This window comes from Anopheles marshallii, chromosome 2 (assembly GCF_943734725.1).
Source record: "Anopheles marshallii chromosome 2, idAnoMarsDA_429_01, whole genome shotgun sequence".
Lineage (NCBI taxonomy): Eukaryota > Metazoa > Arthropoda > Insecta > Diptera > Culicidae > Anopheles > Anopheles marshallii.
The window spans coordinates 13,609,993-13,624,271 of NC_071326.1; the positions used below are offsets into that span (position 1 = coordinate 13,609,993).

Below are 14,279 nucleotides of genomic sequence, written 5' to 3' on the forward strand. Positions count from 1 at the left end.
TTGCGTGCGTTCAGTTGTACGTGTACACATTCGTTGTGTTTAAGTTTGGTGTCATATGCATGTGTGTATGTGTGCGCGTGTGGAAGTCGCGAACGAATGGTGAAAGACGGAAGCGAGAACTAAAAGTGTCGTCCTCCCGGGGTAAAAAATAGCAACCTTTGGATGTTAACAGGAAAATTCTCGAAACAATAAGTAGGCCAGATAGGGGAGTGAACACAAAGCAGCAAGTACACAATACGGGACGAAATTCGTAGCATTGCATTTACAGACGGCCCTTTATACAGGCTTTCGGAGTTTCGCGAACGAAAAGAGAAGTAACTTCTGCTTTTGTTGGTGACACGGCCTCTGGAGTTTCAAGAAACAGTGCGGCTAAAGAGACAATCAGTGCTTTGTGCATATGACTATCCTTCCCTCAGGACACGTGAACAGTGGTTGGGCGGCAAGCAAAGATACGTATTAAAGAACTACCGAAGTCCGCGCTTCTCAAAACGCCCGCGTGCGTTTTCTGGAAGAAATCAAAAATTGATAACCATTTGCTATTTGGTGGTGGTGGGTCGTTGCTGGCCGCAATGGCACCATTACGTGCGGGACGAACCGCTGTCAGTGAGGGACTTATCCAGCATCCCTCCTGCCTGAACCAGCCCACGATCACGACATCGATCGGTGGCGGTGTGTACGATCCGTTCTCGTGGGGCGTGAGCGGTGACTCCGACCATGGCTTCGAATCGTCCCAGTCGGGTGACGGGTCCGGTTCGGAGGGTGCCGGCATGGTACGTTGCTGCATGCCGATCGGTGAGTGCATGAAGCCGAAAAGTGGCAACCCATTCTCGGAACTGGGCGCGATGATCAATCTGGAGGATCTGCGCGAATGCGTGCGTGTCCAGTGCAGCAACGACTCGTGCACCGCCGGCCAGTACATGCACCGGGAGTGCTTCGACCGGTGGGAGGATGAAGTGATGGCATACTTGAAATCTACCGCCCGTGCACGGTCCTGGTCGGATAAGCAACGGCAGCAGTACCTCTGGACGAAGAAGGGCTACGATCTGGTGCACAAGGTGTGCGCCTGCAAGTGCGGACGTGGCAACCTGAAGAAGGACCTGGACTGGAATGCTCCAACCACGGCCACGATGTTCGGTCGCGCCCTCGTAGGCAGCGGTGGTGGTGGCGTTATCATTGGAGATGGTTCCATTGACGTTGATGCCATTGGGGTTGGTGGCATGCTTGGTCCGATCGGGGGCCGCGAAGATGAAAGTGCCAAGAAGCAGAAGAAAAAGAAGAACCGGCACAATCAGAAATTGGCGATCTCGACCAGCGCTAGCAGCAGTGCTAACAGTAGCGCCACCAGCAGTCCCAACAGCCAGCAACAGCAGCTACGGCAGCAGCAAACCGATCTTATTCTTCAGCATCACCATCATCTGCTGCAGCAGCAGCAGCAACATCAATCCTCGGAGCAGCAACATCAACTAAAGCTGCTGTCAATACTGAGCAAGATAAGTGTTTCGTCATCGAATACTGCAGCGACTCCCATGCGGCGCGGGACCAATCAACCACCCGGTCTTGGGGGGCTGGTGATCAATGGCATACATTCACACATGCAGCAGCAGGCGCAGCATCTGCATCACGGTGCGGCAATCGGCATGGCATCGGCCTCTGCTACGGCCCGTATGCGTGCCAACAGCCTGTCGTCGATCAGCAATGGGTCCTGCACACCGCCAGCTTCTTCGATCGGTGGCTCGGAACAGTCCATCTCACCGATCCACAACCAAGCACCGAGCCCGGCCAGCATTGCCAAGTTACCGCTGACACCGAAGTCGAAAGTTGAGCTGCATTCTGAGCGTGTTCGGTAAGTGGCCAAAACTCTACTACATAAAAGCAGTTCCTTTGAATGCTATTGAAGTATTTGGTGGTTTTAGGGGGGATATTCAAGCTTCCGGTTGTTCCACTAATGGATTCATGAAGTTAAGAACATGTCAAATGAGATATACTAAGATCTCTGAAGATTGTAGTGTCACCACAGCTCTAATTCCTTGCTACTGAGATGGGTCAAGTTGAGATTCGTTTCAAATACCTTATGACGTTCCTTCAGACTGGATATCGAGACTTGACATCATGGAACTTGAGGTATGATAGGAATTATCATGAGTTATTTATTGCTTGGAGCAGCATGGCTGTATTGGATAACTCCCGTCGGGAATAAAAGATATCCAATAAATGATGAACATGGAATGTGGGGATATGAAGAATGTCGTCTGTATATTCCTGTTGGAAGACTTTGATACTGTTCTCGGGATATTCATGGACGTGAAAATAGTTCTAATTATTAGTAATTTTCGATCCATTCTTCAATTCCAATTTTTCAATTTGTTTGAAATTTTATTTTTCGAAATAATTTTGTGAAATTAAATTTATTTTTTCTAATTCTTTTCGTCTGTACAGTCAAACCCTGCCTTTTCTAACTTTTCTAACCTTGGATAACAGCTGATAGATTATGATTCCTTCATGTCGCTCGCTCTCACGCCGTGCGTTTATATGTTGCAAGTAACTCACCGAACCCCGCCGGCAGCAGCAGTGTTCATTCGCAATGTAATGCGATGATAAAAATTTCCCCTTGTTTCATCAACATCTCTTGTTTTCTCGTGTCTCCCTTATCGCATTCTCTCATCGGTTGCGTTACACTCCGCTCAACATTATTTTCACAATCGCTTCTTCACGACGGTGCAGAAAGCTTTTCCTTCGCGAGCAAACCAGTGTTCCCACAGCTGCCACAGCAGAACCGGGGAAAAGGGAAGCTGTACTTAGCAGAACCCCGGAGCAAAAGGCAGGTCAAGGAGAAAAGTGTCGTTTTTCATTGCCCGTAACAGGTTTTTGGGTAGGCGCTTTTGAAACGCCGGCTTTCAAGGGGGAATCTCCGTTGAAGAAAAGCCGACGGATGTGTGACGGTGGGCTTTTGTCGTAGCAGAACGAAATGCTACCAGAAAGAGGCCTTCTTTTCCTTCGGGGAAAACTCTCGCATCGGGGGGGTTTCTTTGTGTTGTCACGAAAATCGACTTTCCCGACCAGAGTGGGTTGACCTTGGCGTGCGGTGCGGTGGCGTGTTTGTACCGTTTGTGCCCATGGTTTTCATGCCCACCAAAATTTATTGTTCCATTTTTCCCGTTTCTTACACCTCCAAAGGATAATGATGGTCGATAGTAGTCAAATTTGTGTACTAACTGTGCTGCAGCTTTTCACTGTGGGCTTCTCCTGTTGCACAAATATCGGCAAACCGATAAGACCGAAGGGACAAAACAAGTTTCGGGTGGGCTTTTAATCGGGTTTTGTTTGTGTGTGTGTGGTTTAGTTGGTGAAGAAAATTGGAGAAGATAAAATTTTATCGCTCTCGCCAATCGTCCACCGTCGTTGAAATGAAGCCGAAACAAAGAGGAACATTTACAGCCATTCAATTCGCTTTTCCCTTTGCAAATGTACAGTTTTCCATGCTCTGTGTGGGTCACATCATTTCAGGGAACGTTGGTTTGTTTTTCCTTATGATAATAAGGGATTGTTTCGGGGGATCGATCGATATTTGCAGAGAATTGTTGAGTGAGATTTGATGCGTTTCCTTCAACTCTTGAGCTAATCCTGCATTATAATATCATCTTTAGGTATAGTAATGTGACATAAGATGTGTACATAAGGAAAGAAAACGCGAAAAAAATATAAAAAATATGATAAATTTCAAGATCAACTCCGTGGAAGAATGAAAACAGACCGGTGGTTTCAAGGATTTCTTCCGAAACTTTACAATATTATATCAGAAACCTTCAAATTCCGCCTGTCTGTCGATTCATTGATTGGACGAGGACAAAGTTAGTGGACAAAAACAAACGCATAAAAGTTTGTTTTCTTTCCTTTTTTCTGGATGTTCCTTTTCGTGGGGGGTTTCGCACCGCAATCCAAATTTAGCAGTCGCTGTTTTATCTTAATGCTTCCGAAGAATTTATTTTTGGTGGGTTTTAAGAGCAGAAGAAAAATATTTATTTTTTTATTTAACTTTTTTTTTAAAGGTTTTCTTTGTCGGTTAACGTTTTTTATCGTCACTTTCATGTTCGCTTTAGATTTTTCGTTTCAAGAACCAAACCAGGGACCTTGACCACAGGCTTTTTGTTCGATTTACAGTGCTTGCCCCAACACACAAATTATGAATCGTAGCGAAATGTGGAATAATGCGGTGTACTCGTTGCAAAATTGCATAAAATGCGTGAGAATATGACTGACTTATTTTATGCTGCGCGACTGTTTGTAACTACCACAGAGCGACCATACGAGTGAAAAACGAAACCAAAAGGAAAAAAAGAACCGGTATAATAATGTTGTGTAAGTGTTTTTGTTTTGTTTTGTTTACTTCTAACACACCCCCGTCTCTGGGTGGTGCTGGATTTGTTGGCGATTTTACACTCTCTGCCTCTCCGTCGAGCCGCGGCACAAATCACCATCTATCACGGGGAAGAAGATGACGGGTTTTCGGGTGTTATGGTAATGACCTAGAAATTATAAACCGGTTTTCCATTCCGAGGCACCGTACGGCGGCGGGAACCTTTGAACAGAAGCGGTGCTTACACCTTCGTTTGTAAACCCAACCGAAGGAGAGGGTGCGGATGCGATATCAGCTGCGGTTTAGGATCTTCCTTAAATGTGGTGGAACTTCTCCCATTTATGCATGATGTGGACGGAACGATTTGGTCGTTTGTTACAATAACAACTTGCCAATGTCAATTTTACCAATATTGGAATCTCATTAACTGTTGCCACGGCCCCAAATAACGGAAGAAGCGTTACATTAAACGATGGTACATATTGGTGCAAAAGGTATGTTGCACCGGTCTTCTGGTCCTCTCGCGATGTGGAGCCGACAGCAGATGGATCTTGTGTCCATTAAAAAAAATTCGCGCCCATCATCACTGCTCTTAATTGCAAGCGTGCGCCGTGCGCCACTGTTGACTTTGTACACACAGCTGCATTGCCAAATGATGATGAATTTGGCCGTTTGCACCTGTCGTCAGCTTACTTTGGCCCCGGTTTACCATTTGTGGCGCTGGGTAGTAAATTTTAAATTTCCATCCGCCTTTGTCGTGTTCAGTGTTTTGTTCGTACTACTTGTTGCCAATTTTCGGTGTCAAATATCTCGTGCGTGGCTTTTGGAAACGGTGTATGATGTTAAATGGCCGGAACCATTAGGTAGGGCATGTGTTGTTTTTTGTTTGTATGTTGGGTTGTTTGTAGACGGAAGCACAGTTTAACATGCAATTATTAACGCATTCACTATTTTATCTGGCCAAAAAGGAGAGACAGAGAAAGACCAAAAAAAAAAGAGAGAGAAGGTGATTCAAGCGGTTGCAGTGTTACACGTTATTTTTACATTTTGCGTTGCGTTCCGCGGCCACATTGTGGAAGTTCCGCGCTTGCCGTTTGTTGCTGCAACCTTCAACCATATGATGTGTTAACCTTGAATTTTAATTTTTGTCAAAAGAATCGTTTGGGCTGTTGTGGCGGGTATGGTTTTCTCTCTCTCTCTCTTTCTTTTCGCTGTTCACTCGATTAGGTCGTTAGGTCGCTATATTGAAACAATAAGTCACTCCAGCACTACAGAGTGAGGTGGGTCCCCGCCCCAAAACGCACTTGTGTGTGCGTATGTTTTGTTCTCTAAAAGTAACTCCAATATATCAACCTCTCCGTTGCGTTACGTTGGGTATTTTGTTTTTATTTTGGCTTTTTGTTAAAGCGTTTACAGTGGAAAAACTACGAATGTGCGTGCAGTATTGGTTGTGGCTCACTTTTGAAGCGTAAGATGCGTGAGTAATGAACCAACCCCCCTTTGGGTGGTAAGCTTTTCGACAGCGGGGTTGGTGGCGCTCTCTCTCCCTCTCTCTCTGATCGCCTAGTGCCAACGTTTTGGTACGCACGCACAGAGGGTTCGGTTTGATCACAAAAAGTATGGCAAAACCTAAACCGCGGGTATATATGCTAATGAGGTGTCGCGGGTGCGCGGTGTCGGTTTGGGTTTGAAATGTATATAATCACCTGTGACCGTTTCGGTGTGGGAAAAATGCGACAAATGCATTAAACACACTGGGGGCGCAGGTGACCCACGATAGAGTTCCGTCTGTTTCTTCACCAAATTTTTAAGGCCTGGTAGTGGGTTTTTGGACGTTTGATAACCTTGAAGATTTGGAGCAGTGTTTCCGCAAGCCACACTGTGCCACACGGATTTGCCAACTGGATCACTTTGTTAATCTTTGCCGTTGACTTAATGCTGTAGAATGGTGTACCAAAGGTGTTTTTTTTAAATAGTTTGTGAAACATTTTGTTTGGCTCGTATTGAAATAGTTATGTTTCCGTTGCTATTTATTTGACAACAAGTGTCTCGGAACAAATGTGTATCGCGTTTGCATACGACGACAGTTTGTTTTGCTCATAAATTAAAATAATGAGCCCAAAATTGCATATTCAAAATGATTTGAAGCCGCTCAAGGACAAAGAAGAGACGTTTGCATTAAACCGGTACAAAGTAGAAGAAGCTTTTGTTTCTATTCTTCACAGAACCGCGAAAACTGTTAAGGCGGGAAACGGCCGTGGTGATGGTGGTGTGGTGTCCAATATTTACCATACCTACTGACCTCGAAACTGGATTCTATTTTGCATGCGACCAAAAAATTTAATCATCAAAATGAAGCTTAGTAGCAGCAGCGCCACCAGCGAATTCGAAACTTCATCGTTTTGCGCATTTAACGCATCGGTTAGCGCAGTTCAGAAAGCCGCGGCTTTGTCGTTGGGAACCTGGCGCCTCCGGGTGTCTCGTGGTGATGGTTTTTGTACCGTTTTTCCTTAAACTTGATCGCGCCCGCTTGAGGTCATCGTGTGTGCGTTTTCGTTAAGCGGGTTAACCTCTGCGCGGGTCCATCATTTGTAAGAAAGGTAGGCACAAAGCTAGAAAGTCCTTCTCTAATGGCAATAGAAAAAAACACGCAAATCGTCCAAAGTGTGACTCACCTTTAAACGTAAGGGAAGGTTTTTAAAGGTAGCTTAAGTAATGCAATTTATCACCTGTCAAGGAAGTGCCAAGGAACACAAGGGTGGGAAGAGTTACTTACGTAACTGTGTGTTCATCATCCCCCGCGTTTCGAGGGCTAATTAGTAAAAAAAAAAAATGTGTCCGGTACCAATGAGATACATGTGACCCCATGTGTGTGTGTGTGCTTTTTGGTGGGTGACCCTCATGTTTTATCGCGCATAACACACAACCCCCACCCGTATGTATGGGGAATAGTTTCGACTTCGAATGATTTGCTTGGATGGATGCGCTCCGGATCTCCCGATGGTAGGAAATGGAAGGTTGGGTAATTAAGACGTTGAAATTTTTAATTTTATTATTGTGTTAACTGTGTCCGTCTGTTGAGGTGTGGGCTCTCAGCGAACTCTGCACTCGAGGGCTTTAAGGTACTTTGGGATTTTGTAGTTAGAATTCATAGGGAAATGCTATTACATATTAGGGTTTCGCCTATGTTTTAGTGTCTTTAATGCATGTTTGAATTTTTATAAAGTTATCCAAAAATTTAACAAACTTTAATTTGAAAAGATATATTTTTCTTTTGTTGTCATTTGCAGTCCTGTGGTGATCTGTGAATAGTTTGATGTTGAGCAAAAGATGTCTTAATTTTTTTTTGTTTGAATATTTTGAAGACAACCGGTTGACCTCGTTTTCTTCCATTCAAACGAACAAACCGTACCGAAAGGACATCCGTACGAGCGGGGAATGCAACATGGGATTTATTTCAACAAAAATCGTTCATCGCGCCGCGGGTGGCTATCCGGTTTTTGGTCGGTTCATCGCCTCTGAAAGTGTTCTTCCGAAGGATTGTATTTGATCTTGCTCGAGTGTAGAAGAGGTCGTCGTGTCGTGAGATATTGCGTGTGTGTTTTTTTTAAACTCCTTTAGAGCTCCTGTTGCAAGACTTCGTCCGGGTAGGCTTTAAAGAGCGGGAAGAAGACCCGTTGTAAGCTAACGATAAGGATATTGAAGATTCGTTCTCGTGTGATTTTAGGGTATAGATAGCAAAAGCAGAACAATGCAGGGGCACCGTTTAAAAGATAGGTATGAATTGTGTTCGCGATACTAATAAATCATTGAACGGTTGTGTACTGTTCCTGAAGGTTTATGATAGAATACTCCGGTCGGTTTTTGAAGGGCTTTATTCTCTTAGGCACTTTTAGGCATGGGTAATCTTCCCTACAGTTCTTGTTTACGTTTCAATCCCGTTCAACCGTGTATGATGGCAGTTCGTATAGAATTGAAGAAGAGAATTACGATCAAAAAAGGCCTCTTTATTTCATATCTGTCTTTATATTTACGCACTATTGCACCCTTCGAAGTAGAGGGATGGACAGTTAATTCCGGACTCATCGCTCTCGTTCACTTATTTAGTTTTAATTATTTATTTCTTTTACTTCTTCCATTTTTTTTATTTCCTTTTTGTGTGTTCTTTCCATATCTTGGTCCGATTATTTCATTTTTTTGTCTCTGTTTTTACTTCTTCATGTCTTTCGTTTTGTTGCTGTGGCCTGTTGTAGCGATGATAAAAAATTGTCCTTTTATGTTACACCGATCGAAATGGTGTAATTTTCTTTTTTGTGTTTTTTTTATCCATTTCCTTTGCCACCTACTTCAACGATTGCATAATGATGATGAGCGCACGGTAAATGATGATTTATGCAAAAAAGGCTGGTAACACCACACAGCAGCGCACCATCCCAGCATGTGGTGTGGAGGTGCTAGTCCAATTGGGTTGACAATTGAATTTAGCGATTTTTTCCCCGCCTTCCTGTTACCTTCCCGTGGAGGGGGGAAGAAGGTTGGGCTGGGTCGCAGATGGAACAGTTGCATGATATTATAATTTTGTTTTAGGTTTCTTGTCCCTGTTTTTTTTTTTGTTGTTTTGTTTTTCGCCATTGCTTACCCATCGCCCTTGTAGGTGCAGCGTGTGGACCATTTTATCTCCTGCCGGGAAAAATTAATCTCATTTGCATATTGATTGAATTCGTTTCGGTGGACCGCGTTTTCTCGGCAGTTAAAGCTTCGGCGGTCGTATTTACCACCGTATCGATAATAGATTTCACGGAAAATTTGTTCTTATATCCCCTCAAACAAGGTGATTGAAATTCTGAATGGTGGTGGGGCGCGTTGTCCTGATGATTTTGGTAGACCAGCTATACGTATATTTGGTCTAATTGTTTAACTATCTGAGTTATCTATTTTAAAACATTTAAAATATTCAATATCATCAGTTTTGGATATTATTTATCAATTTTTTCAATTTCAAACCATGTGTAGCGCTGTTTATTGCTCAAGTAAATCTATCAACAACACGAAAACTATCGTTCCTAGACAAGCAGGTGGCACTAGGAACGTTTTATAACACATAATGGCAAACTAATTCCATCACAACATGACCCTTCGCATTACGATCCAACTGCAACAACAGTTTGGGTTGTTTTTTATATATTTAAACCGACGCTCCGTTCTTGAAGAAAGGGCTAGCAAGAACCGTGAAGAAATTCAACTTTGGATGCAACTTCTTGTCCCCAGGACTTTTCTTTTGCTGCAAGCCACCGCCATGGGTTGATTGTTTGAAATGCGTATGTAAATGTGTCATCATCGTTCCTGTGCACAATATTGGGTGAACTTTGCCCAAGTGCACACGACGATGCTGTTGGGAAAAGTTTTTCGGTCCATCCGCTCATGAATGTTAGAGCCATTGTAATCAGCAGAGATGTTGGACAAAATGTAGGGAAAACTTAACGAGTGCAAACTATCGTAATCAGTTAGCAGGGTAGCCAGCAGTGAACATGGCCGCGTGTGTGTATGGGTGCATTTTATGTACAGAACCATATGGAATGTTAGTAAGACAATATACTGCGGAAAGTTTTCTTTATAGCTGATTCCATAATCCGTGCTTCATGTTCTCAAAAATTGTCAGACTTTAATACGAGATGCAATGGCTCCCCAATGTCCATACGCTAGTATCCTTCTGAAACCAGTTCTATAATTGTAACAGTGTAAAAGGTTAGTTGTTCTTCGTGAATAGTTGGTTCGCTTGGTTTGCTTTCTTGATTTTGCTTTGGTGGGTTAGTAAAAGTTGAATCGGATGGAGCAGTAACATGTACTGTCGAGGTTGGCAAGCAGGTGGTTGGCATTTACACAAGCCAAGGTTGGAGGAAAAGCTTCGAAAATGCACAGTTTTGGAGTTGAAGTTAGGAATATTGGAGTAACTTCTGGATACCTATGCATCCAAATCTCAACGAACTCTAGTTCAATTTGGAAAGAAGCCCGAAAAGGCACCAAAGTAAAAAATGTTTTTTCGTAGACTCTGTATAGCATTGTATTCTGCCTCGACTCTATGTACTATGTGGTAAATGATGAATCATAAACACTAGTGTACTGACTGTTTAATCACCAAACTATCGCCATTGGAAGATTAACGGAGGGTGTTTGCGGCCTGTAAGGGAAAGCTCACCATATTTACAACCTGTTTCCCGTCCACAATAAAGCCCCGAGTGCGCGCGGGTCCAGTTTTATACGGTGTCCAGATAATGACCCAATTTTTGAACCATATTCCACGCTATCTTGATTCGTATTTCAACATTTTTTCTGCACGTGGGCCTTTTTTTTTGGCGAAGGACATACCACACAGTGCGTAGTCGCTGGCATTTAAAGGGCTCTCGATCATGCTTTATATGAACCCCTTGCTTGCCGTGTTTGCCGTCGTGTCCTCGTCGAGTTCGGTGGCCTTTTCGTGTTGTGATGGTTATAAGACGTGAACAAGCAATTCGGTTATACTCTCCTGCAGCAAAAGATATGGGAATTGTTAATTAGAGCATGATAAATTCCCAGTCCAACGTAAGCAAACCCGGGGCCTAAATGTTGAACGGAGGCGGGCGCGTCCTTTGTTAACGGGGACCCGCCATGGAATGGAATTTTACTATTCTCCGTATCCGTTAGGGCCAGAATGCATTTCACTCTGCGTATGCTAACGGAAATGGAACCTTTTTTTTCAATTGTAGCGCTCCTGATCGGGCAAGGTAACGGCGTGTTTTCCCATGCACAATGGTAGTGCAATAAAAATTGCAACCGTAAAAATGACCGAAAACACATTCCCGCTTCGTTTTGCTTTGGGGGGCCCTCTGTAAAAACAAATGGCCAAAAATAAAATTTGCATAATTTACGATCGTTTGCCTTTCGGTCGGCTCTTACAACCGACCGTCGGCCTGGAAAGCGAGAAAAAATTCACACACACACACGTTTATGTATTTGCTCCAGCCGTTAATGTCCGGTCCGTGCGCGCGTATCCTCAGTGTGTGCCGCCAGCCAGTTGGGTGGTACGGTCCTGTTTTTTATCACACTTGTCTTCCCTCCCCATCTCGTTGATCCAATTTAAATTAAATATAACACCCAATTACTTTCGCGTCGCGCCTGTGTGTACCTCTCAATTGCTAACAAAAAGCACGGCGTCGGCGGCATCAGTTTTATACACACAACAACAACAAAAAAAAAAAAACACCCCAAAGAGCGCGAGAGACCCTCCCGCCCCGAACCATGGCACGCTTGTCAACTGCGGCTGCGTGTCTTGGAAAACGGGGGGTTTGCTCGATCATCAGTTACAATTCGGGAGCTGGTGCGAATCGTGCGAGGATCGGATGGATTTATGAACGTCTTCCGGTGTGTGCAGCCAACCAGCTTGGGTGGCGCTCTCGTCCCCCTTTCCTCCTCAGGTCCACGTCTCGGTGTTCCGGTGTGCTTGCGTGTGTGGGCCCCGGAAATGCCCCAAAGAAAGTTTGACGCAACCGCGCACACGGTCCTTCAATCTAGCAATCGGCAACGGTTGTTTGTCATGGCTGCAAAGTTTGTTGCATTCGTTTATTATTTGGCGTTTTTGTTAGTGTGGAATGGTAATGGATTTGTGTTATAAATTTGGACAACTTTTATCTAATCAACGGTTCGGATCTTCTGGGGTCTTGTGCACCATGACGAAACACTCAGCATATGCCTAGCTTTTGTATTGCATTATGCTCAAATTTCATTAAAAGGGTGTTAATCAATCAGGGTGTAGACTTACAGACGGAAACAGCGTAGCAAAAATATAAAAGTAGATCTCAACACGGGGGCTTTTCAGTTCAAAGTCAGCCCATTTAGAACGTGTCGTTCTATAGTCTGTGTTATCTACAAATTTGATGCATGGAGTATCACTGAGCACATTCAAATCCATACTTTCGTTTCCGTAAACATCAGCGTAAGGTGTATTAGTCACGTTGTTTTAGTACTAAGCACGGAGCTGTGCAGCTGTTCACAGATCATTGGAGGAGATGCATACATTGGCATTGCATCATCACTTTACCTCCTGTGAATGTGCAGTGAATGCAAGAAACAAGTTTCGCTCTCTATATTCTTCATGGACAGGAGTTGCTTACTCCGGTTTTGTTATCATTTGCCAAGGGTGTGTGGTGCATTGTTTAGAGATTTTATTTTCCCCCCTGTATCGCAACTGGTGTGTTCAACTCATCGGAAACTATTGGGAAGGAAAATGATACTCACTTCTCTTGCAAAGTAAATAAACAAAAGCCCGGCGTTGAAAATGTGCTGATTGTGGTTTGCATACAAAAAATCGAATGTCGGTCTCTAGTGTGAAGGAATGTGTTAAGGGTGGTGGACCTCCAGAGCGCCCTTTAAAATTTCTCTGTGTGGTGGTTTATTTTTCTCTCTCAACAATAAAACCAGAAACACGATTTTTTGTGTGTGCAGCTGCAGTGGTAAATAATCTTGCATGATTGATAGCGCACGGCGAGAGGAGGATTCGCTGAATGCAACCCATTGTGTGTGTGCCGGGTTTGTGCGCAGGCTGCTTACAATTCCGGTTGTTGGTCGTCGTCACGTGTCTTGTAGCGGTGATCTTATCTTTAAAACCCCTTTTCTTGGCTCGGGTTGTTGATTCTTCCACCGAGGAGTGGGTACATGGTTCGATTGCTTCCCAGGTTTGCAGTTTTGGTTAAATATTGAACAGCAAAAATGCGACACGTTCCTCCGGGTGGGCCCTTTTCACACATGATCCGCCGATGATGAGCCACCTCGATATTGGTAGATAAATGTTTCGACCGGCATCGACGATTGGTTGTGCGTGTTATGTTTGGTTTTGTGTTGTACCCCATGTGTGGGCTGTTTGTTGAAAAGAACTATATTTTCTCAAAAGCGTCCCGCACCACCGTGCTGTAGGGGTGTTGGAATTGTGACGGAAAAGTTTGAGCGCGGGCCAAAATTGGAGGAGACGACGGGCGATGGTAAACTACGCACTGTGTTTCGGCACTCCGCAGCGACGGACCAGATGGCGCCACATGATCAACGGTGTCCGACGACCGTTTTTGGACAACAGTGTGGTGACATTTCTGTTGATTGTTCTTCGTTTGCCAGCGCGCAACGTGCGTGCTTGTAGAAATTGAAGAAACGGCAAAGTAAAAAAAAAATACTTCCATAGGATTCGGTGGTAATATCGTGATCTTGAAACCGTTGCTTTTACCCAGTCGTGTTCCAGATCGGTACATCGTGTAGAGAACCTCCCCTCTTCTTCTCATCCCGAAATTTGTTCAACGATCGATGTCTCCATTTGTGTCTCCAGTTTCGGGTGGTATGCAATTGTTTCGCTATTTGGGAAGACGCTCCGCCGGTTTGTTTCCATTGTTTTATGCTTTCGTGCGCTCGATTATTTCAATAACACACCGTCATTTATATTGGACTTGTCCAATGAGCGATTTAATATGGGAAGCTCATCACCCTCGCTTGAGAAGTTTACTGTTGTGTGGTTTTCTTGTTCCATATGTTATGCATAATAATTAAGTTGTTTCGTTTCCTTGTTCCAACAAAAAGAGCGAGAGAAAAAAAAAAAACATACGCATCGTAAGTGCCACAACCGCTTTCCTAGTCTTCATATAGACAATTTTTGATTATAGCGGCTTGGGTTGCGTTGAATTCCTTCAATTATTGTTCTGAGAAGGAAGCGAAACTATTGATGGAGGTTCAGGGACACAACAACCGTGGGCCAGACCGAAGCAACGGCAGATCATACAGCGGTCAAGATAAGACTTAACGAAATGAGCGGTTTTATCGAACCGCTTGGGGTGCCCTCCACAGCTGTGTATTTGGGATCTATGCCGCGACTTCCGCAAACGTTGGGACCGAAAAACAGCCTCCCCCCTCC

The 14,279-nt window shown here is 44.2% G+C and overlaps 1 protein-coding gene across 2 annotated transcripts in view; it reads left to right on the plus strand.

Annotated features, from left to right (window-relative positions):
- The first annotated feature begins 569 nt into the window (after positions 1–569).
- LOC128706697 (headcase protein) overlaps positions 570–14,279 on the plus strand; it is a 92,572-nt gene continuing 78,862 nt past the window's right edge. The window contains exons 1-3 of one of the 2 annotated variants that reach the window (XM_053801637.1): positions 843–1,129; positions 1,253–1,281; positions 1,624–1,843. In XM_053801637.1, coding sequence (XP_053657612.1) covers positions 843–1,129; positions 1,253–1,281; positions 1,624–1,843 — 536 coding nt within the window. Of the gene's footprint in view, positions 1,844–14,279 lie in introns of both variants that reach the window. The other variant, XM_053801636.1, reaches the window with a different exon arrangement.